Source organism: Tauraco erythrolophus, chromosome 4, assembly GCF_009769465.1.
Source record: "Tauraco erythrolophus isolate bTauEry1 chromosome 4, bTauEry1.pri, whole genome shotgun sequence".
Classification (NCBI taxonomy): domain Eukaryota; kingdom Metazoa; phylum Chordata; class Aves; order Musophagiformes; family Musophagidae; genus Tauraco; species Tauraco erythrolophus.
The window spans coordinates 62,291,829-62,316,148 of NC_141468.1; the positions used below are offsets into that span (position 1 = coordinate 62,291,829).

At 40.9% G+C, this 24,320-nt stretch overlaps 1 protein-coding gene across 3 annotated transcripts in view; it reads left to right on the forward strand.

The window, feature by feature from the left end:
- LARGE1 (LARGE xylosyl- and glucuronyltransferase 1) overlaps positions 1 to 24,320 on the forward strand; it is a 204,591-nt gene that overhangs the window by 145,930 nt on the left and 34,341 nt on the right. For all 3 annotated transcript variants that reach the window (XM_086610255.1, XM_086610256.1, XM_086610258.1), the window contains exons 7-8: positions 14,027 to 14,139; positions 15,634 to 15,759. In XM_086610255.1, the coding sequence (XP_086466381.1) occupies positions 14,027 to 14,139; positions 15,634 to 15,759 (239 nt within the window). The remainder of the gene's footprint in view (positions 1 to 14,026; positions 14,140 to 15,633; positions 15,760 to 24,320) is intronic.

Sequence of the window (24,320 nt, forward strand, 5' to 3'; positions counted from 1 at the left end):
ATAGTAATAGTAAACCCAGTACTTTCTCATCTGAAGTTGTCGTGGTTCCACTCAGATAGAATCATAGAATAATTTTTCTGTTCAGAGAAGCTACATTTCTAAAGTAAGCTGCATTTTTAAAAAGACTGCAGTACTCGATTTGGTGAGAGCAAAGTTGGTAAGAGACTTTGTTTTAGTTTGTAGCCAGCCATGATGTGCAGGTGTCCATAGTGATCAAGGAATTTTCAGTTTGCTTCTGCTGATGATCCAGATGTCCAAGAGTCTGGGGAGGGTGGCCAGAGTGATTGATGCCTAAATTGGCAAATGGGTATTCTGTACCATGTGACGTCATACTCACTGTAAATTGGAAAGTTTGTTGGGGACAGGCTCTCTTTCTCTATGATTGCTGTCCCTGGAGGATCTTGCCTGTCATTCTGCTCTCGAGGCATACTCTCTCTCTCCCAGGACTGCAATTTCAGGACTTTCCTGCTCTGGGATCGCTAGTCAGGAACAGGCTGGACATTGGTCAAGGGGGAGTGAGCAGCTGCACCGTACATCACTTGTCTGTATATATTCATAGAATCATAGAATGTCATAGGCTGGAAGGGACCTCAGAGATCATCTAATCCAACCTCCCTGTCATGGGCAGGGATGCCTCTCAATTAGACCAGGCTACTCAAGGCTCCGTCCAACCCGGCCTTGAACACCTCCAGGGATATTATTATTGTTATAATTTTAATTTTATTTTATTTTATTTTAATTATTAAATAGTTCTTATCTCAACCTACAGATCTTCCTTCCTTTTCCCAGTTCCCATCCTCAAGTGGAGAGGGGTCATTGAGTAATAGAACAGCTAGCTATCGTTTAGCCCTAAGTATGGGTTAAGTAGACAGAAGTGCAAATTCAATTTCCAGTTTCTCAATGTGCTTATGAAAGTGATTGTGTAAAGACAGTTCTTTTTTGAAAGAGAAACAGGAATTTTAGCCATAGTCTCAAAGCAAAGAAAGAGGCATCACAGTTGGACTCCATCTTTGGACTCTAATGCATAGCCTGGTGCCCGTCACAGAAAGCAGCAGAGTAAGATGTCTTTCTATATTTTGTGTCAAAGCGGTCACCTCCAAGAGAATGCCAACAAAGAACAGTTGGTCATAGTCAGATCACTCTCTTAGGTGCTATTGGCTACAGAAATCATTATGCTTTAATCATTTTAGTGATAGGGCAAATTAAGTTTAGGATAAACCTTTCCCCTTTAAAAAAAATATCAAGATACTGTATACTCCTTGAGTTGGAGATATTTTGAGAAAGAAGAATCTGCAGAATTGAGTGGACACAAATCTCAGAAGAAGCAGCTCAGCTCTTTCCTTTCCCCATTGTCTTTCTTCTTTCTCTGTGTTCAGCTACATCCTGACTTTAATGGTCCCTGCTGTAGCTCCTCAACCCTCCTTCCTCCACCTCTCTGTATTGAACTGAGCTCAGGGGAGGACATGATCACTGCAATACTCTATATACATTAACAGTTCCTACACTGTTGGTCTCAAGTCCTTAGCAGAGACAGTGAAAAGAGAAGCTTTCCCAAATAGGATCATGGAATTATAGGCAATTTAGGTCAGAAAGGATCTCCAGAGGTCTTCTAGTCCTCTTGCAACTCAGGTTGCTTAGGGCCTTTTCCAATTGAGTTTTTAATATCTCCAAGGATACCTCTCAAGGCAGCCTGCTCCTATATTTGGCTACTGTCATGGTGAGTAAAGTAAAAAATAAAAGTAAAAAAAATCCTAATTTGTAATTAGAATTTCCTTTGCTGCAATTTGTATCAGTTACCTCTCATTCTGTGTCTGTGCATGTCTTAGAAGAATTTCAGTCCATTAAGTAGTTGCGGACAGCAAGAAGAAATCCCCTTCGCCTTCTCTTCTCCGGGCTGAATTAGCCCAGTTCTCTCAGCTTTTCTTCATGCATGTTCTCCAGGCCTCCAACCATTTTGATTGCTCTCTGCTGGACTTACTCCAACATGTCAGTGTGTTTATTTGACTGAGAAATTCAAAACAGTACTTCACATATGGTATTACAAGTGCTGAGTAAAGAGTGGTCATCACTTCCCTTGATCTAAGGAACTAATATAGCCCAGGATGTGGTTGGCCGCCTTTGCCGCAAGGTCACTCTGCTGGCTGATGGTCATCTTGCTGTCCACCAAGGCCCTTAGGACTTTTCCTGAAAAGCTTCTATCTACTTGTCTTCCAGCCTGTACTGTCCATTCAGGTATAGTCCCATGCACAACTTTTCGTTGAACTTTGAGCTTTGTCTAACTCACTTGTCGAGCCTGCCAAGGTCCCTCTGAATAGCAGGCCTATCCCCACGTTATTGGCCACAGCCCCCAGTTTGGTATCACGTGTGACATTGCTGAGGATGCATTCTATCTCGTCTCCAGCTCATCAATCGGGATGTTTAATCAGGATGTTAAACAGTATCAGCCCCAGTATCAACTCTTGTGGAACACCACTTGTAACTGGTTGCCATCTGAATGTTTTATTGCTGAGCACAACTCTTTGAGCTTGGCAGTCCAGCTTACTTTCCAGGCACCTTATGGTCCGCCCATCCAAACTATACCTCGGTTTGGCCATGAGCATGCTAAACTGCTCCACGCATGTTTTTTCCTTAAGCAAATGCATCCCTGTATTTCTGCTGGGAACCTAATCCTGTCCCTCTGTTACTAGAACAGAATAGGCTTTGGAGGAAGGATTGACCTGCAGCTGACCTTTGGATGAAATCATTGCATTAAAGTACATTGTGTTTCCTCTTTTTTAAAATACTGTGGTTAATTTTTAGGCTTGTTCATTCTGTGCTGCTTTCCTTCTCCTAATCCATTTCTCAGAACATTCTATTCCTCCTGAATCTCACCCAGTCAATAAACTGCCCATTTAGGTGGTGGCAGGGGCAATAAACTGCCCACTGAGGGTGGTGATGAGGGAGGTAGTCTGGTTGCTTCTGAACGCAAAACCCCAAATCTCTTTGTAATCTAACTACAAAGAAATACATGAAAGGCTGTTCAGCCCATGAGCCACATTTCCTCCACTGTTGCTAGGGCATTGACTGAACATCAGACCAAGAAAAGCTGTGACTGGTTATTACTCATTGTGCCTGTCCCTACAATTAGCCTTGTGGACTACTGTTAATATTAGAAGCCAGTCAAAATAATTATCACCTGTGCAGGGTGCATTTTTCCTCTTTGCTTAGTCCAAAGTGGAAACCTTGTAAAATTATTGACATTTCAACTCCTACTAAATATGATGCTTTTGAGATGATCAAAACCAGAAAACCCCACATAATTTAAAGCAATGTTCCCTGTTACTTTTCACTTTTTGCTGCTTTCTGAGGAAGAAAAAGACACAGATAAGCATCATGGAAAAGATCCAGATCTGTTTTAAATGCCTGACTCTTGAGTTAAATAGACCTATGCTGATTTACAGGATCTGAGGATCAAGAAACAGATTTTTTTTCTTTTAAAAATGAGTGACTCATTGGTGGAGAGCTTTGAATGATGTTCTTATTTTCATCAGGGCAAATATTCAGCAAATTCCAGCAAACCTCCTCAATTTTTATCTGTGGAAACAAGCCTTCTGTGATCTCTTTTTCCAAACATGCCTTCACAGGGAGGTTCAATGGCTGGACCTCCTGCACAGGAACCCTGTACAGTCTGTACTATTCTGTGATTTCTGTTCAAGAGAGCTCACTCAAAGTCCAGTTACTCTGGCTTGATGTAAATTTGTGACCCTTACTCACACTTCTGTGTTTTGAGGCGCAGACGTGTAAAATTGTACACTCAGAAAGAATGAAAAAGCACATGAGAATCAGTCCAGGATGCATAATCAGAGGAACATAAGCTCCAGGTTTAATATGTTTGTCAGAATACTTTGTGTGATCATTGGATGTATAAACAGGGATATTTCAAGTATGAGTACAAGAGATATATTTATTTTCTATTGGGTATAGACTTTTTATTCCTGACATACTGCACTGTCAGATAACTTACCTCCCTAGTTTGTTCTTCACTCTTTGGCTCCCTGATCATCCACAGGGCACAGAAATTAGTTGGTACCCTGTCTTTCACAGGGAGCAACCTGTCTTTTGTCAAGAAAAAAAAAAAAAAAAAGAGTATAATTTGTTGATATTTCGCTCCAGGAAATATTTCTGGAAGGCAGTATGGATAGGACTATGTTCTGTTTGGCACCTCTTTCTAGTCCTTCAACACTGCATCAAGAAGACTTCATACTCTGTAATATCCCTGCATACTCTGATGACATTCTTCAGTGCACACAACGTAAACCCTCAGTTCCACGAGAAAAACTAGCCAGTCTAGAAAATGGTAGCATGGCTCTCTCATAATGTCGAACCCTGAGAAACGCAACCAAAATAATCGTTATGTTTAAAAACTGAAGGAACAAGAACTAGGCCCTCGGAGGCGAGTACTGTATAGTATGAATGTGGCTCAATAAAGAGCTAGACCCTGAATGGTGTGTGTACAACCACTCCATAGTCCTTGATCTGGGTGCTAGGGATCTCTTCTTGGAGAGGATATATTTTAGAATGTAGATTTAGCTACTTGTCCAGGTCTAATCTCCACAGGTCAAAGATGAGCAAAATTCAAAGAAAATACTGGAAAATTTCCTGTAGAGTTGGAAAAAATGGCTTCAGGAGCTTATCTGGGGGAAGTCAAGGGATATTTTGATCATAGCTTATTAGTATCTGCAGGACAAAATAACGTTTCTTAATAGAGGGCTTGCCAATTTAGCAAAGGTTCAGCAAGATCAAATGACTGCAAGTTCAAAGACATGTTCAAATTAGAAATAAGGAAAATATCCTTCATCAGGATAATTATGCATTGGAATAACTTATCAAAGTTTGTGATAGATTATCCATTATTGTAAATTTTTAAATGAAGACTGAATGTTTTTCTAGAAGTTATGCTCGAGTTAAAGCACAAATTGATTTTGAAAAATCCTGTGGCCTCTGTTATGCAAGAGCTAAAAATTATCCTTTCTGCCTTTATCACTTAAATATGTATTTAACTGGTACTTTGTTTTCCTCTAAACTGAAGTCCCCTAAGCACTTAGGCAAATAAAATCACAGATAACCTGCTGTGTAAGAACTTACTGCATTTTTGGTATTGAAGAGAGGAAAAGTTCTTTTAAACTTTGTAGAAATTTTACACGTTTTCCCCATGTCATTTTTCTTTTAAGTCTCGAAGTCCTTTATAATAAGATGTGTTTGTGACCATCTTTTTGTTAGTCTCAACTTTTGGCACCTCCATCTTGGCTTCCAGACATACACAGAGATGCACACTGAGTAGCCGTTGGGTGAAACTTGTGCATGGCAGTGGTGTGATACACATCTTTGAGACAGCTCTCCTCTGATGCCTTTGAATTGGTCATTGCCGTTGTGCTGCAGCAGATGGAAGCTGAAACCACCCTCCTCTCTCCCTTCGCTGGTTTGAAGTTAGATGTGTTATCTGAAGTTTACAACTTCTGGATTTTTTCTGAGCAAAAACTTTCCCAATATTTTGAATTTCAAGAGAATTCTAATGATTTACCTCTTGTGGGGTTTTTTACCCTCTTGGAAGCCAACTCCCCAGTTCACCAACTGCAAGTCCCTGGAATATTTGCTTTCTACTGCCTTTAAAATGTAACCTCTGTACCCTATATGCTTACCAGGGTCACAGAGTGCAAAGGCTATAAGAAAACTGAGGAGCTTTTTAACACCTTTGTAAGGAGCTTCTTCACAGATGGTTTTCATCTCCTACAACTTTTTGCACAGGGTTCAGGAAACACAGGGATTCGAGAAAGGTTAGTATCCTTACTGTCTTCCTTGACACCCAAAGCAAATAGAGCAGCTGGGAAGAACTCTAGCTTCCCTTTCTGATTTAGCTAATATTTATCTTTTGCTAGCCATGTTGTTTTCGTTATAGGATTTAGGGAAACTTCATCAGCTAAGTAAATGACTTTGCACTGGTTGGGATCTATGTAAGAGAAGGCCAGTTCCTCCAGGGCTAGAGATGGTTTTTCTTTGCTGACCTCTGAGAGACTTGGAAGAATTGTTCCTTCTCCTCATGAGACTCGAACGATAGGAGGGGAGGGCATTACTTGGCAGGATGGACTTTAAGTAGCAGAGGTTTTCCTCTATAGACTTCATAAAAGTCTTATGGCTCGTGACTCCTCTCCTATAGACTTTTTAGACTCCTGAGTCAAGGAAATTTTTCTATAGCAGCCTTGGGACTTTAAGCAAATTAGAGAAATTTCCCCAGAAATTGAAATCTTTAAAGAGAAGATACAAAGCATATTTCTCTTTTTCCAAATTGCTCAGGAAGAATAGCATCTAAACAATAAAGAAACAATTAGAAAACCAGGAAATTCTGAGCTACAGTCAGTAGCTTTGTAAGAAGTTAGAATCATGCATGAGTGTATCCTTCATCTTAGCTCTGCCTAAGGAGAAACAGGCTACCTCGGAAGAGGAGAACAAAGAGAATAAAAGTGTTCCATTTCATTACGTGGTCATCGGGAAGTGTAAACAAAATGTTTATAATGCTTCAAGAGGAACCAGGTTCCCAACAGAGTGACTGCACTACATTTCAAAATGCACTGTGTCACAGCTTCGCTTTCAATACATACGCTGAGGAAACAAGGGCTATTGCGTTCTGTCACCATGCCCAGAGGGACACCCACTTTCCATTTCAAAACAGCTTCTCAGTTCTTTTCTGTTTCTCAGAGGAAAGTTCAAATGTCGAGTCATCGTTTATTCTCAATTAACACATTGTGCATCCCTGCAAGTTTTTATTAGTTTTTTACATTGTGAAAGGCTTTTTTTTGAGAAAAAGGCTGATGCATATATGTTCATAATTAAATGATGTATGAGGATACTCCAAAAATGTGTTAGAATTATAGTCCTTTAGTTATACTGTGCTAAAAGCTATAGACATAAGCTATGGTTTTGTTATACTAATGATATGGCTGATCAGATTATGAACAGCAGTTAGACAGATGATCTATAAATCAAGGGAAGTAAATGCAGTGATTTTCATCCACACAAAGACTTAAAATGAAGATTTAAAAATGCATGCAGTGGCTTCTTGTGGAATTGCATCTTTAATTCAAATTTTTAATCCCTAACAGCCATATACTTGTGTTTTTCTATTTGCTCTTGATACTATATGTGTCCAGTTTTGGGCCCCTCACTTCAAGAAGGACATTGAGGTGCTGGAGAGGGTTCAGAGAAGAGCGACGAAACTAGTGAAGGGTTTAGAGAACTTGTCCTATGAGGAGCGGCTGAGGGATCTGGGACTGTTTAGTCTGGAAAAGAGGAGGCTCAGGGGGGATCTTATCACTCTCTACAATTACCTGAAAGGAAGTCGTAGGGAGATGGGGGTCGGTCTCTTCTCCCACGTTATGAATGACAGGACAAGAAGGAATGGCCTCAAGTTACGCCAGGGGAAATTTAGGTTAGATATCAGGAAAAATTTTTTTACAGAGAGGGTTGTAAAGTATTAGAACAGGCTGCCCAGGGAGGTGGTGGAGTCCCCATCCCTGGAGGTGTTTAAAAACTGTGTGGATTTGGTGTTGAGGAACATGGTTTAGGGACCCTGACAGTGCAGGGTGAATGATTGGACTCGATGATCTTGAGGGTCTCTTCCAACCAAATGATTCTATGATTCTATGGGTGGAAAGCAGAGGCCACAGTCAGTGGCATGGGGGTGTGGCTCGGTGGATTCCAAAAGCACTCCTTGGCAAAACTGATCATTTGGGCCTTGATCCAATAAAGGCATAGTCGCATTCCTAGCATTACGCACTGTGACCATTTCCATTGATTTTGGGTACAATAAATTGGAATTAAAAGAACATGCATAAGCATTTTCTAGATGACTAAGCAGTCAAAGCTATCATGCCGCTTCTTCTGGAGTATCAGAGCTGGAAGCCCCTTTCATAGCGCCTAAAACTGAACTTAACTTTTTGGTGCCAAATCTGTTTCACGAAATGTGGTAGCTTACTGTTGTTTATACTGCCTTAAACCTCTGAGTCAGTTAGCAAATCTCCATAATGTCAGCCCTATTTAACATCATTTCCTACAGCATCTGAGACTCAGTGGTTCGGAGTATGATCTTTGATATGTTGGTTAGGTATTGTAAAATCACAGTAGTTTTTATAAACTCACTATTGCTTTTCAAATGTCGTGCTTTTAGGCCGATCCAGCAACTAAAACTCACACAGTCTCTCCTTCTCCAGTAAAGTGGAGAGGAGAAAAATATAATAAAGGGACTGAGGGTCGAGACAAGAACAGAAGGAGCACCCACCAACCATGGTCCCGGGCAAAACAGACTTGGCTTTCTTAAAAGCAAAATAATTTATTGATGGTTACTTAAAAGGACAAAGGGAAATAAAACCGGTTACGTGAGAGGATAAAAAGAAACAAAGCCAGATCTTAAAACCGACACCTTCCTTCCCCCCCACCCTTTCCTTTTCCTCCCGGCTCTACCTCCTCCCCCCAGCAGCGCAGGGGGCAGGGACTGGGGGAGTGCAGGTCAGTTCATTCCGTGCTGTTACTGCTGCTTCTCTCTTAAAGGAAGAGGAGTCCTTACACCCTTTTCCCCTGCTCCAGTGGATCCCATACCCACGAGGAAAAATCCACAAACTTCTCCAGCGTGAGTCCAGCCCACTGGAAACAATCCTTCCCCATGGATTGCCCCAGTGTGGGCTTTACCACAGTCTCAGATTCTTAGGGAGTTGTTGCCATTTGCTCCGGCGTGGGTCGTCACGCAGACTCCAGATGCCTCTTTGCCTTGTCATGCACCCCAACACAACCATCCTCAGGCTCAGGCATCTTCTCCCCACGGGCTGCAAGTGGATCTCTACTCCACTGAGGCCGTCCTGGTTGCAGGGGGGCCGCCTGCCGTCTCACCACCAGCCGCAGGGGAACCTCAGCTCCAGCACACCTCCTCCCACTCCATCCTCACTGACCTGCTGTCGATGCGGCTGTTTCTCTCAGATCTCAGTCCTCTCCAGGTGAACTCAGCCCAGTGGGCACCTCGGGAGTGGGGTGCTCCCCGAGCTCCCCAGCCGGCTCCACCGCCACCATCCTCGGTGGGCGGCGCCGGCCCGACACAGGCAGCCACCCAGCCGGGAGCCAGGGAGCGGGGGCAGTGCCCTCCTCCCTTCTCTCCTCGCTCCTGGGCAAAGCACCTTTTCCGGTTCCTTTGTCCCGACTTAAATAGGGAAATTCACGGAGGCGCTGATTGGCTCAACCCCAAGGTGGATGGCAGTCTGATCTGGTGGCCAGAACCAGGTCTGACCCGGTTCCAAAACTAGGGAGGTCACAGGGAGCAAAGCCCCTCTCCTGCCACCAGAACCCCCACCCTCCCACACATCAAACCGTGACAGAAAAATATTTTGAAGTGTGTCTTGCCTGTCTTTCACAGGTATTGTAATGGTATCTACTTGCTATCTGTCTAGATGGTTCACTGTTATAGGCTTAGGTACAAAAAGAATTTTTAAAAACCTGACAAGAGTAGGCTCTGAGATGCTGCTCACATAATACAGCTTTGCTTCAACAGCTCACAAAAGCATCATGTTCCACCTGAAAGAAACAGGCATGGTAATGCTTACAGAAAATGATCTCTTAGTAGCTACATTTTTCCCCACAACACTGAGTATTTTTTCAGGCACCTTAAAAGGGCCATTGTAATAAATTGATTGAGTTTGAAAGCTTGTCCGGTTTCACTGTAACTTCTGTAAGTGATTCTGTTCTATCTTAAAATGTTGTTTATTACTTTCTACTCTACTATATATTCATCTCTGAATTTCAGGAAAAGCTGTAGTCTGTGATCCTGAAGCAAGAGGTGGGGATGACTGGTAACATTCCAAGAGAAATTGATGATATTTCTGTGAATTTTCAATTTACTATTTAGAAAAAATAAAATATTTTGTTCTGGAGCAGATTAACAAAAAAAAAATCAAAACAAAACACTAAATTATTTTGCTGAGATGGCTTGAAGCATCTACTGAAACCATTGCTTAGTCAAAACATTAGAAAGATAGAAAATTTGATTCAGGTTGAATGAAAAAATAGGAAAAGGGAAAAAAATTCAGGTGATTCCAGAAAGTTTTGTTAGACCCAGAATGAAACATTTATTTTCCTTTTCAAGTCATACAGCCATTTTCAATAAGATTTTTAATTTATATTGCTTTTGAAGTGAAAAATATTATTTTAGAATAAGATGTTTTTTAAAATATGTCAAAAAAATAATTTGCCGTATTTCCCAAGTGAAATGTTTTCATCTAAATGTGTTACTTCAGAAATTTTGCAATTTTGCCCTGTTTTCTCCAAGCTTTTCACCAAACTATCTTTTTTTTCGTTTAGTTTTTGGGGATGGGATTTTTTGTGTGTTCTGAAATTATATTTTGAGAGAAACTCCCTTTTTTGTTTGCTTGTTGTCTTGTTCATTTGAGCAATTCAGAGTTTGTCAGATTTTGGTAGTCGAAGCAAAATCTCCTCAAGTAGGGGGAGAAAATGGCATTCAGGTAAAAACTGGACTAGGATATCTTCCACATGTTTAGTAATAAAGCATTATTTTTCTAAGAGCTCTTTGAGATACTTACATCTCTGTATATGCCTGTATTATTTCCACAGGATAAGGAAAATAGGGTGTTCTGTGGCTGATTATAGTTTGTTTAATACTCATGAGCCATTCAGGTTGCCACTTCTCTCTTTTTGTTTATTTGCTGCCAAGCTTTCCTTTTGTTTTTCTCAGGTAGGTTAGGGCAGGAAAATGCTGCACTCATCAAAAGATGAGAAGTCCCACTGCCTGGGGCCAGATGTTCATAAAATATTCCTTTGATAATTTTTTTCCCACTGTAGTCTTCCTCCCTGAGCCCAGCAGCTGAGATTAAGTCCCTTTTCCCGTATGTTCAGCTGTATGTCATCTTCAATTTAGTCTGAGATTTCAGTCAGTTTGACTCTGAGAGAAGGGGGTCCTGAGGCAAATATTCCCCTTTCCTTATTTCAGACACTTTTCCTGCAAACTAATTGCACAGATTGGAGTCAGTTCGTTTATGTTTGTTTGCTTTTGGTAACAGAACAACATAGAAGTAGAAATGAAGTGCTCTGTTCTGAAGAAAAGGTAGTTTTTCCTCTGCGTGAACTATTTAGAAGTTCCCAACACACATGCTTTTTTGCTTTGCTTTTGCACTAAACAATACTAATTAGGTGAATAGTATTAAATTCCCCTCTTAGTAGAAATCTCTTATTCTCACTAATACTAATGAGTAAATATTTAAATTTGCTATAAATATTCCCCAGTAGTTATTTTTACGGCAGCAGTAAATTAGAATTCCACAGTGTGAGAAGCCCTGAACAGAGGCTGTTCAAAGGTGTTAAACCTAAGCCTGTAGGTGAATTAAAATAGAAATCGTGTCGAAATTAGTCCTGACGATGGAACATTGTGATTATTTTCAGTAGTCATGATTGCATCATAATTTAATACCTCCTTTCTCACATATATTCCGGTTTTTCCACCCCATCTGCCTCTTTTACTCTCAGCTGCTACCGTGATAGCCCCTCAGGACAGCATAATCTCTTTAGCTGCGATGCCATAATCTGCTGCTAGAGTAAGAGTGGAAGAGAAAAAAATTAGAGAATACTGCACCTATTAAAACATTTCCCTTTTCTTCCTCAGACTGGAGGCATAAAGAAATGAAGAAAAAAAATGGTTTATTGTCTATAAATTGTAAATACTATTACATTAGTGTTAACTGAATCTTTCAATTAGTCTTCGTTTTTCTTAATGAAAAATCTCCTCAGTTGTATTTCACTATTGAAACAAAGCTGACGGTTCTTGCCAGCTGGAAAAAATCCAGTGCCAGAGAGGAGCTTATCCCACCCAGTTTATTGCTGCAGTGCAAGGAATCTGCTTCACATTGGTCTAGAGTTTCAGACAATGCACAATGGCTCTCTTTGAAGCTAACGCATACACCCTACACACTCCAAATAGGCTTCAGTTATGCTGGAGAGAAGACCAACACCCTGGCAGAAATACATTGTAGCATGTTGTGACCCTTTCCAACTCAACAGCTGGAAGCAAAAGGGGTGACTGAAGATGAAAGGGGATCCCTCCAGTACAGGTTCCAGCATCCTTGGGAACCAGATGGACTGAAATGGATAACTAAAATAGGCCACAAAATTCCCTGCCAGAAGACGTTTTCTTTTCATTCATGGCAGTGCCAGGTTTTACTAGAAAGGAATTTGCCATGTTATAGAAACTGAAGATAGAAATGACCTGGAAGCTCCTTTGTTCTATCCCAACCGTTGCAGGATTGTGTAAGGTATATTTGCTAATCTTTGTGTGGTCTAATTTTTGAAGACTCATGACATAAAGCATTTTGTCTGCCATTTTTCAGTTATTTCACCACAATGATTTTAGAAGAATTTTTCTTAAGTATTCAGACTACATTTCCTTTCTTGTTCTCATTACTTTTAGTTCTGTCATCTTAGACTCCCTCAGGCAGCTTTTCCCAGTGCCTGCTTTTTGCCATTTCATATTCTTCTGTGTAGCTGTTATGTTTCTCTACAGTTGCCATGATTTATTTTTTTTCGTAAGACCTCTTGTAATGTCATTTTGGATGTCATTACTATTCTGTTCACTTCCCTCTTCTACTAATGAAGACATGAAGCAACACAGAACCTATCATTGCTTTTACTAGGTACTTCCTTGTCAACCTGCTAGGCTGCTGTTTATCAGTACTCTTCCTTTATGGTCCTTCAGTTTGCATTCATTCCCCATGACAGGGCTCTTATCTAAGTCTTTCCAAATTAATTTTCAAGTAAAATTTTCTGAGACACTGCAGGAAAGGTTTTGCTGATGCTTCAATTCAGCTTCATTGCTTCTACTGTTTTCCCTTCTTCCACACTAGAGATTTTGTCCAGACAAAAACAATTGAGGAATAACAATGCATGTTGAGATATCTCTTTTTCCACTTTGAGTGTAACTTTCTGATCTGAGGATCCTGCTGTATGAACACTTGCTGCCTTAACAATGGGCGCTCTCAAAGAAAAAAAAAAAAACAACTCAGAAAAGTTTCAGGGATTGCCATTAGATGTGTCAGTTGATTAACTTCTTACTAGATGGAATAAGGGCTGTAATTTCATCTTCTGCAGTATATGTATTGCATCCTGTACAGTAAGTATTAAGGGCCAGATTTCACCCCACACACATTGAGTATTATATGAGTTTCATATGAGTGAGAAAATGCTCTTTGTCTCAGCATAATATTGTTTTCAGGCCAGATAGAAATACATTTAAACAGTGGGATTTTCAAAGAAGCAGATCTCTGTTCAGTGTGAAGATGGCAGAATTGGTGTCATACAAGATCAGGATTGTCTCTACCCTTCCCCTAGTAGACAGTGACTTGACAGAATATCATCTTGTAGCCTATAGTTTTCCAGAATGAGGAGTGGGGAGAATCACTTCTGAGTGTTAGGAGGTTCCTTCTTTCTTTTTTTGTGGGATATTGTCTAATTCTCTTTGGAACGATAATGACCTTTGGATGGAGTTAACCTCTATCATATGAATCGCCTGTATTGGTTCATTTTGTAAGGAATAATCCTAATGCTAATCGTATCATAATGAAATCAAACTTTATCAGTTAAGGAGGCTACTAGAAATACAACATCTTTCTCTTTCTTCTCTTCTTCGCAGTTTCACTCCTCTTTAGCTACTTTAGCCTTTTTGCAAGCTTATATAACCTAGTATTCACCTGTATGCCATCTTCCTGTTTCTTCTCTGCAGCTTCAGCGGTTCAGGAAAACTTTTTTTTAGTGACATCTTGAAACCTGAAGCTTTTTTAGTCAACCTCCTGTTGTAGCACAGGGTAAGGACTCTAGTCTCCAGTGATAGATCTCAGCTCATGTCTTTGTTTTGACTTCTGAGTCAGCACATAGACTGGCATATGGCTGGGCCTTGACTGACGTATGACTTCATGGCTTCTCCTGTTCTCTGCACTGTGTTTTCCTCCAGGCGTTATCTTGCTGCTTCTCGATAAGTTACGGAAGATGAAATGGGAGCAGATGTGGAGGCTCACGGCAGAGAGGGAGTTAATGAGCATGCTGTCCACTTCACTGGCTGACCAGGTGAGTAGGGCATTGCAAAGGAGTGGTACAAGTACTACTACATGGATTGAGGAAGGTAAGAAATGGAAAGGGAATGAGGTGTGGGAGAGGGGGAAATTTTGTGCCTGCAGTCACCATTTGTTCAATCATTGCTCTGCAGAAAATGTGGAAGAGAGGAATGGAAATTTACTCAAGAGGTTTCTCTTACTACACTGATACTTTTACCACCTCTGCACAGATGATTCATAAAATAAGCAAATGGACGTTTTGAGCTTTTATTTTTTGGCTTTCTTTCTTTGACATAGAACTCTCCAGACATTAGAAGTCCAAATATACCTTGTATTTTCCTAGTGGTTATTGTCTAAGCAGACATTAGTTCTAAAAGTCTCCAGATATTTCTATACTGTTTCTGGCAGATGAGTCCCAGCAGTCTTTTAATGTACTCTGTGCCACAACACCTCTGTGATGAAAAAGGTCCTGCCACAGATGGGAACCCGAGGCAAAGAGAAGAATTAGTGTGCTTGTACCCAGAAATGGCTATTTACTCTCTTTGTGCTTCCTGCCAGCTCTCAGTTTTAAATCCAGAAACCCTGTTAATGTAGACTGGACCTGAACCAAATCTTGCTCAACAGCGTCAGTGTATTTACTCAATGCAGCATCATATTTAGATATTTCCACTGGTTCTGAGCTGCATCTGGCTCATGACCAGTCACCACCAAGGAAGCATGCTGCTTACTGTACACATAGAGAGGTCCACTTGCATACACTATCCTTGCAGGTTGATCTAAAGGCTGCTAAAGTTCACTAAAATGGTTCTTGCCACTTCAATGTGTTTTCAATCAGGTTCTGAGTCACTGGCTAATAACCGTATGGGGCAGAGTTTTCCAGAGTGGACCAAGGCTGCTTATGTCTTATCCTAATACCTTAACCACAAGACTGTCCTCGTAACTTACTTTTCCCACTGGATGGCTGCATAAAGGCAGAACACATTCTGTCCCTTATGGTGTAGGCTATTCTGCAGATCTGTCCTATATGCCCTTTCCATTAAATACCTAGAATATTTGCTGCAATAATAAAGTGCTAGCTAAAATCCCACATAGTAATTCACCTTGAAGCAGCCAGGATCACTTTCATCCCCTCTATTGCAAAGTAATGCAGTGTTTACTAACAGCAGGTGGTTTGTCATGTACTGCATGTTACTCTCCCTGATGATGAGAAGGGGAACCACATCTCTTACCAGCAGTGCAAGATACATATTTTGAAAACTTTGCTGGAGTCCATTAGCTCTGTGTGTCAAGAGAGCCTGTTCCTCTAGCTCCGATCTGCACATCACTGCTTAGATTGATAGCACCCTCTATGCAAGCAGAATTACAAAGCAAGGTTTGCAGAGTTCACCTCACATAACCATTTGCATTTCTCCCTGTGAGGGGGAGAAGGACAGTCAGCTCAGGGAGGGTGAGACCACCTCACTGTAGAAATAATATATCCAACTGTTTCTCTGTTTTTGTCTGATAGGATATCTTCAATGCAGTCATCAAACAAAATCCCTTCCTTGTCTACCAGCTCCCATGTTTCTGGAATGTGCAGCTGTCTGATCACACCCGTTCCGAGCAGTGCTACAGAGATGTGTCTGACCTGAAGGTATGTTTCACAGGAGGCTGAATGGGTGATATTCTTTGAGAAAGAGAATGCAAGACTCCACTATGACAGAAAGATGAAGTCCCTTAAGCAGAGGGGAGACTGACACATACAATTTATGAGGACACTCAAGCAGGGGAAGCAAATATGACTTTGGCTTTGTGCATTTTGACTGCTAGAAAAGTCAAAGATGGATGCTGCTTTGGGGTTTGGCAAAGTGTTAGAGAAGTGCTTCACCTTCTTACATTCTGTACCTGTCACCTGTACCACTGCACCTTACTGCTCAGTTCCTGTTGCTGTCCCAGTTCTTAGCTCTTCCTAGACAAAGAATACAAAATATTTTTTTTTTTTGTACCGGGCAAGTATGAAACTCTTTGGTCAACATCATTTAATGGAGTGAAATTCACAAAGACCGTCGGGCAGACCCTAGATAGAAATATATTAGCCAAAATTTAAAGACCTCACACGCTACGTATTTAGCCTTTGTGTATATTTAACCCAGCCACACTGCCACTCATTTTCCAGGATTTGTCCTGGGAAAAAAGGCAGAGTAGAAACTTACTAATTTAATAAAATGAAGCTATAGTATCAGTTTAATAGCACATTTTTCACTATTGTCAAAGAATATAAAAGCAGGATGGATTTAAACAGATATGGGTAAATTAAAATCAATTGTGCTGTGGTCATTTTGAAAGGCCAGGCTCAAATGTAGCAGGCGGAGAGTCCAGAACTGAAGCTGATTGAGCTTCTACAAGGTGTAGAATAAGACTAGCTGGCTAAACAGCAGTAAATTCCGTAAGAGCAGACTAGTGGCATCAGAACACAGTGAATATTAGGTAGGTTTTGGCGATTTATTTTAAAATTCAGTTAAGGTTCTTATACTTAATCTATGTTTTGAGAATGTGTAAATGAGGTTTTTTTTTAAAAAAAAAAAAACAAAACAAACACAGAACCATAGAAGAGGTTGCAAGGGACCTCTGGAGACCATCCAAACTCCACTCAAAGCAGGACCAACTTAGATCATGTTGCTCAGCGCCTTGTGCAGTTGAACGTCAAGTCTCTAAAAACTGAGATTCCACAACCTCCCTGGCACCCTGTTCCAGAGTTTGACCACCCTCATGGTGCGATATATTTCCTAAATCTAACCAAATTTTCCCATGTAACAATTTGTAGAGTAATGGCAGGAGAGTTCAGTATGAATACCAGATACTGGCTGAATATAGAAAATCAATCACCCTTGACACACTGATTTGAAAAGCTGCACTTACCAAAAGGCAGAAGATCTACCATGTGGACTAACTGACCTGTCAAAGCTGGCCAGTATTTCTTGAATTTCATACATAAAGTGTTTACAATCGACTATTCAAGTGTGGTCCATAGAAGATAGCTTTTAAAGTTAGATCAGTATACTGGTCAGTACATTGATCACTAAATGTTTTATGGTAGATGTTCGTTGGGCAGGATCCACACAGGGACTTAAAAACATCATGGTTTTATGCCTTGTAACAAAGTGCTCATAGAGATTTTAGTTCTGTGCCCATGTTGAGAATCATGTATGACAGCAATTGCAAGGTCTGAAACAAAAGGGGAGATATAGTAGCAGAGAAAATGTTTTCTAAAAGATGAATTTAAAAAAAATACACCCCCTACCTGGGAGATACCACAGTATTTTTCTGTGAATTAGAGGCTTACATTAATTCATATAATCCGCAGAGACAGTCAGGTGGGATTCAGCACAAGGTTAAGACACATAGATTTACATGAGAAAAAGATATTGAAGCTAGTAACTGAGGATCTAGAGCTTGGTTCAGTTTGACAGTTAGAGTCACCGTAGATACTCTCAGATATCGAAATGGGACTGGCAGATACAACACAGACCTATAGGACCCTTTTGACAAGGCAGTCAATGGACAGATAGGGTAACCCTGAGGTCCTTTCAGTGTTGCTACACATCTGTGTTTAAGCAACTGAACTGTGCTCCCCATGTGTGGTGTTGGAAACGGGTTAAGCTCACCTCAGAGCAGTCATCTGATGACTAATCAGGCAAATCACTCTTTCGGCTCAAATAACTTTATTGACTAATTCCCATCAGGTGTGGGACATCTAGCTTGTCTGTAACACCTACAAGTAAGCATTTAATAGAAGTATCTTAAAAATAAATTTAATCCTTTCTTCATTGTCAATTAACAAATTTATATTTACAAGTATAACTCAGGCTTAGTTGTTTATTACCTTATATTGTATCACACTGTCAGTTCCATTATAGGATAGGTAATGAAGTCTAAGATGCATGATACCCTCCACTGGCTCTCTGGTCTGAGGTATTTAACTCAAGGGGTGCAGACACACAGGCAATTTCTTCAGCTGAACTGGGCTTATTCATGCTGCTAATATTATCCCCTAAATACCGAATCGGGGCTGAAATTCTTTGCTTTGAAAGAGAGGCCAGAGCCTTATCTATTGCACGTAAGCCTCCTGGTTTCAATAAAGCTCTTCCCATATTCAGCAGTTAAAGAACTGGCCCTCAGGCAGCACTGTTTAAAATTCTTCATACAATTTTAAAAAAGCATAAACCAATTATAGTTGTGAATTTGCATTATGAACATTAGCAAAATTCTAGTACTGAAAAGAAACCAGCTGGTTCGGTACGTGGTCCTCTCAAAAAAGCAACAAATGTCATTAGCCTAAGTTAGAAACTGTACTCTTAAAATCACCAAAGTTAGTCAGTTCCGTGGCATTTGATATAAATGGTATGACACAACATATTTGGCACATCCTGTATTTCATGGTAAGACTGGAATAAGAAACAAGGTAGGAGAAACCTCCAGGGTAAGAGGGAGAGAAAGACAGATTGTGAAGCTTGTACTGGAGGATTAAGAAGGATAGCATAGGAAAGAAGGAAATGCAGGGAGAAATTTAAATTCCAAGGTAAAGCTGGCCCAGTCAAGTATTCCTCAGTTAAATCAGACTTCATTCCTCATGTCAGGTTGAAAAGGCACTGATTTAATTTCATCTGGCCTCAAAGTCCATGAGACTTGAGGATTTGTCATCTCTTGCACACAACATTGTGTCAAATAAACTTAGACCCCCCAGGGCAGGCTGCTGTTTGGGGAGATGTGTGAGTGTGTATGTATATACATACATACTTTGCTGCTTTGTTCATATTCACGCAAACATAGGATGACCAGCATACTTTTTGCAGGCCTGCAAAGCGCTTGAATATTTCATATTACTTGAAGAGGATTCTAATCACTTTTTTTCTCTTAATAGTCCTCATTAAGCTGCATTTCTATCCATTTTACTGAATTTTTAAAAGTTTTTTTGTACTGTCTTATGTTAGAGAAGGTCAGATGTGTGACTACTGCTGAACTCTACATTCTTGATTCAGCTGAGCCACATATACAAATTTGGGAGTACTTGCAAATGGGGATTTTTCAGAAAAGGCATAAGAAGAACAGAAATATTTACCATAGAATCATAGAATCGTAGAATGGTTTGGGTTGGAACAGACCTTAAAGACAATCTAGTTCTGACCCCCCTGTCATGAGTAGGGACATCTTACACTCGATCAGGTTGCTCAAATCTCCATCCAACTTGGCTTTGAACATTTCCAGGGATGAGGCATCCACAACTTCTCTGGGCAACCTGTTCCAGTACCTCACCACCCTCAGAGTGAAGAATTGCTTCCTTAGATCTAAACTAAATCTACTCTCTTTCAGTTTAAATTTATTGCCCCTTGTCCTGTCACTACACACCTTACAAAAAGTCCCTCTCCAGCTTTCTTGTAGGCCCCCATTAGGTACTGGAAGGCTGCTAGAAGGTCTCCCTGGAGCCTTCTCTTCTCCAGGCTGAATAGCCCCAACTCTCTCAGCCTGTCTTCACAGAAGAGGTGCTCCAGCCATCTGATCATCATCATGGCCCTTCTCTGGACCCACTCCAACAGCTCCATGTCTTTTTCATGTTGGGGACTCCAGAGTTCCAGACAGTATTCCAGGTGGGGTCTTTTGAGAGCAGAGTAGAGGGGCAGAATCACCTTCCTGGACCTGCTGGCCACACTTGCTTTGATGCAGCTCAGGATACAGTTGGCTTTCTGGGCTGCACATGCACATTACCAGCTCCTGTTGAGCTTTTCATCAACCAACACCCCCAAGTCCTTCTCCTGAGGGCTGCTCTCAATCCATTCTCTGCCCAGCCTGTATTTGTCTTTGGGATTCCCCCGACTCATGTGCAGGACCTTGCACTTGGCCTTGTTGAACTTCCTGAGGTTCACACAAGCCCCTCTCAAGTCTGTTAGGGTCCCTCTGGATGGCATGCCTTCCCTCCAGGATGTCCACAACACCACACAGCTTGGTGTCATCAGCAAACTTGCTGAGAGTGAAATTATATAACCAATATATTTATATATTTATTTCAAACTATATTTATAACCAAATTCTGCATTGTTAGTGACCACTAATTTTATATCTACCTAATGCAATGTCAAAATAAGACTACTTTATTATTTTTATTCACCTAAATGCTTAGTTACTTCCTGTGTCATACTATACAGTGCTAGAGGCCACACTGTACACAACTAAACTGAAGTCTGTGGGCTTTGTTCTGCTCTCTGTGGCATATGGAACCAAAACTCTGTAAACAATTATACTTACTGAAATCTTCCTGTCCCCACCCCGAAGGCACTTGTTTTAAGGATGCTTTGCATCAGTCAAGAATGTCTTCAAATGAACAATTTTAATAGAAAACATGAATGAGCTAAGAGGAGGCAGATGCCCTTTTAATTCTTTTTGCCAGGTGAGCCAACTGCAGTCTCTAAAGGCCAGAGGTGTTTATTTTTGCATGGCATTTGTTACACCTTGGAGAAATACTCAAGAGTTGTTTTTGAAGACTGGCCAGAAGATGTGAAAGTGCTAGCAGTCGTTCTATGTAAGCATCCGCTGCCTATCTTGCTGATCTCTGCTCCTCACGTGGTCCCCAGTAGCCCGCAAGGTCAGTGGACAAGCCTGTGTGCTGCAGGACCATGCCTTACTGGGCTTTAAAGCATGTGGGAATCTACGTGGACCTGAGAGTCATTTATGCTTTACTTTTGCTGTGTTGGGTCTTGTGTTTGCTTTCCTTTTTGGTTAATAGTTTGTTCCTGTCTGTAAGGAAATCTCAATTGCTATGATTTGGCACAAACCAAATGGCAAGAAAAAGCCTATGAAAGAAGGTAATGAATTGTGATGCCTCTGACAAAGAATCATGACCTCATTGAATGAGTCAGTCATGAAGAGAAGTCTGGTTGTCAAGGATACAGATGCTATTTACACACAGAGAATCTGGTAATTCACGGCCAGAAAAATCAGATGCTGGACTCTTCAGTTGGAATGTATCAAATTATTAGAATTTACCCCCTCACCCCAAAACAGGAAAATACTTTAAATCCTGTTGATGGCTTTTCACACTAGTTTTGAACACAGCTGATACTAAACTAGCAGGCAGATAAATAAATAACCTCATAAACTCCCCATTCTGAAATTGTGTTATGTGATTCACTGTGTCCTCCCTGGGAACGTCCTCCACACTGGAATGACTTTGTGAGATTGCTTACAAAAGTTAAAACAGCTTCTTGTCCATGACCCAAATCCGTCATTTGAGATCTGCCTCCAACATGACCTATTGCACCTCTTTCTATTCCAGTCCCTGAGCCACCCCATGCTGTCCCAGCACCTCAGCACTGATCTGGAGCAGCTCTGGCATTCTGCTGCCTTGCACCTTTTAATGCCAACCAAGGAAGAGCTACCCTGAGAGGAGTAAAGGGCTCAAGGGGGTTAAACATACCCCTCCCTTCAGTGAACATCGTGGTCAGTAAGGTGCTTCCGCTCTGCCAAAAAGGGAGCACTGTGGTATTGTAGAGGTGTTTTTAGGGGTGTTTTTGCAGGATGGAGGCCTCTCTAAACATCAATACAGGAGTTGACGGGAGAGCTGCAAATCCTTTTGAGGAAAAATTGAGAACTTACAGCATAGGAAGTAAGCAGAGGGCTAAAGTAATCCCTGGGACCATGGGCATCAAATCAGGGAGGGCAGGGATTTGAATCCCACATCCAAAAGCAGTGCCTGGACCTCTGGGTTGCTGGCTACTCCAACCTGAGTCTCTTCCACTTACATAGTTCAGAAATACCGCTCTGAAACCTCTGTGATGACATTTTTGTGAAGAATTTGATCCTTTCTGAGAAAATTGGTTCTTTTATTAAAACATTCATTTCTGATAAAACACAGTTTAAAAATACGGTTTCCGAGCATCTCTAATCAAGGTATAAGTTACACGTGCTGCTTGTTTGCAGTGTGACCTGGGACACATTTAAACTTTTCAATAATTTGTGCCTGAAAAAAAGCCTATTGAGATGGCATTAAAGTGACATATATAGTGGGGTTTACTATGCAAATTTGCTGAACGTTTAACTCCTCTTGATTTCAGTGGGAAATGTCTGGTTGCCTAAATAAGGAGTCAAGTTTTTAATCAGGAAAGCTCCCCATCTACAAAATACTACTTTTACTTATTTGTCTAAATCGTTAAGTACTCATGGGCTTAAGAATATCTGTTCAGAGCTTTGTGAAATTAAACCTCTTTAGGCTTAAATTTAGGTTCAATTTATTCTTACTTTTTGGATAAAAGTCTGGAAAGTAGGTGTATAGGTATACAGGATATGTTGTATTACCTGATTTTGTAAGGGCTGAAGCAGAGTAAAGAATTATCAAGATGTGTCTTTGAGTAAAAAATGTAAGAGGTTGTGGTTAAGGAAACGTTTGACCAAATACTTCTTTGGGAGAGAGAAGATGCTTCGGGGGAAAAGTGAGTAAAGGTACCTATAGAAATAATGTTGTGTTGAAGCTTATCGTTTAGTAGTTTGAACATCAGATTTGAAATATTTGATCTCCCCAGAGAGGACAATACAGCTGGTAACCTAAGGAGGTTTGCTGGGGTTTTTGTTTTCAATGTATTTCCATGCAGATAACTGGCCTTACAGCCCTCTCCTGCTCTCCACCAGCATATAACATCCTCTGTTACCTTCCAGCTCAGATCCTATCGCCAGTATACGAGGCTCTAACTGTATCACCATTTGAGTGCTTTAGGTCAGAACCTGGTGAATAAATGGGAACTATCGGCGCAGTTAGCCAGTTTCACTAGGTCACAAGGGTATGGAAGTATTGCAGGAGGCTGGCTGAGCGTAATCAGTGAGTGGTAACGGTTGCTGATTAACTAAGATGGTATTAACAGAAATGTAGATAGTGCCAAGTTGCTTAATGACGACTAACCAAGTGTTAAATAGATGTGGAATTTTAAGTTCTGATCTTTCAGTACTTAAATTGCTAAATGAAGATTAAGGAGTGTATTTTTCTTAGTTCTCAGGAGGCCTTGATCAAGAGTGGGAAGGATTCGTGGGACAGCTTGAAGGCTAGCACAGTTTCTGAGGTGTCCACCTAGATAATGGCACTGAAATTTTATATATTCTAGCTGCAATTTCCTGTGTAAGCCAACAGAGCTTTGGAATAGCTTAGAAACTAGGAAGGAAAATAGAAAAAGAAATAAACACAGTATTATAGTGCAATTCAGTCTTGGAAAGGGGATGTTGTAGTAATGAGATTTTTAGTTTCTAGATTCACTTTCTCTTTTTAATGTTGAGATAACACTTGCTCAGTCTGCAAATAAAGTGGATTCCAAGTCTGACTTTTTTTTTTCTTCTGATTTCCCCATAGTCTCATTCCAACTAATTTTTTTTTCTCCAATCAATTCACTGTTGCCCACAATAAAGTTTCTGATGCAACAGCCATAGCTTTACCTGTGCAGCCCATTGTCTTCATCGTGTACCTCTCCGATGTCTGTGACAGCCTATGCAAGGATGTCTTGGCCTGTGCAACTCCTGCTGTGGCTGATGGTGCAATAGACCAAATCAGACAGCAACAGTCAGAACTGAAGGTGAATTCGTGGGCTGACAGCAGAAAAAAAAGAATATAGTCTCTGGATGTAGTGTTGTATGTCAATGGTTAAGAGTCTTGTTACTTTTTGAAACCTGCTGTTCTTTTTTATGCTTTCATATATCACATAATATTTATCTAATCATGTTACATTTGAAAAGCAGCCTGCTTTTTTGCTAGACCTGTTTTGTGGTTTTCCTACCTCAGGTCATCCAGATGGTTGCATAGTTCCTTGATGTTCTATAGCTGCATTGGCATGTGCTGTCTTTCTTAATTAAAAAAAGCAGCTTTTCTGGATAGTCATCAGCTCCATTCAACTTTCTTCAGTTCACTCCAGGCTCCCCTGACATCTGTACACATGAAGCATCCTGACATGTTTCAAATCTGATCAAATCTGAACCACCAGTGAGGCCCTTGACACTTACCAGCTTTTACACACACAACAGATTTTGAAGCACAGCAGCAAAGAGCCTCTGCGCTGACAACTGCCATTGTCTGGCTTTGACATCATCCCCCACACAACTGAGTAGAAGCATCAACACCAGTACTTGGCTGTCATGTGACATGGTGTGTGTTGATGGGAAATTCCTGCAGCACCGGAGAGCCTGTCT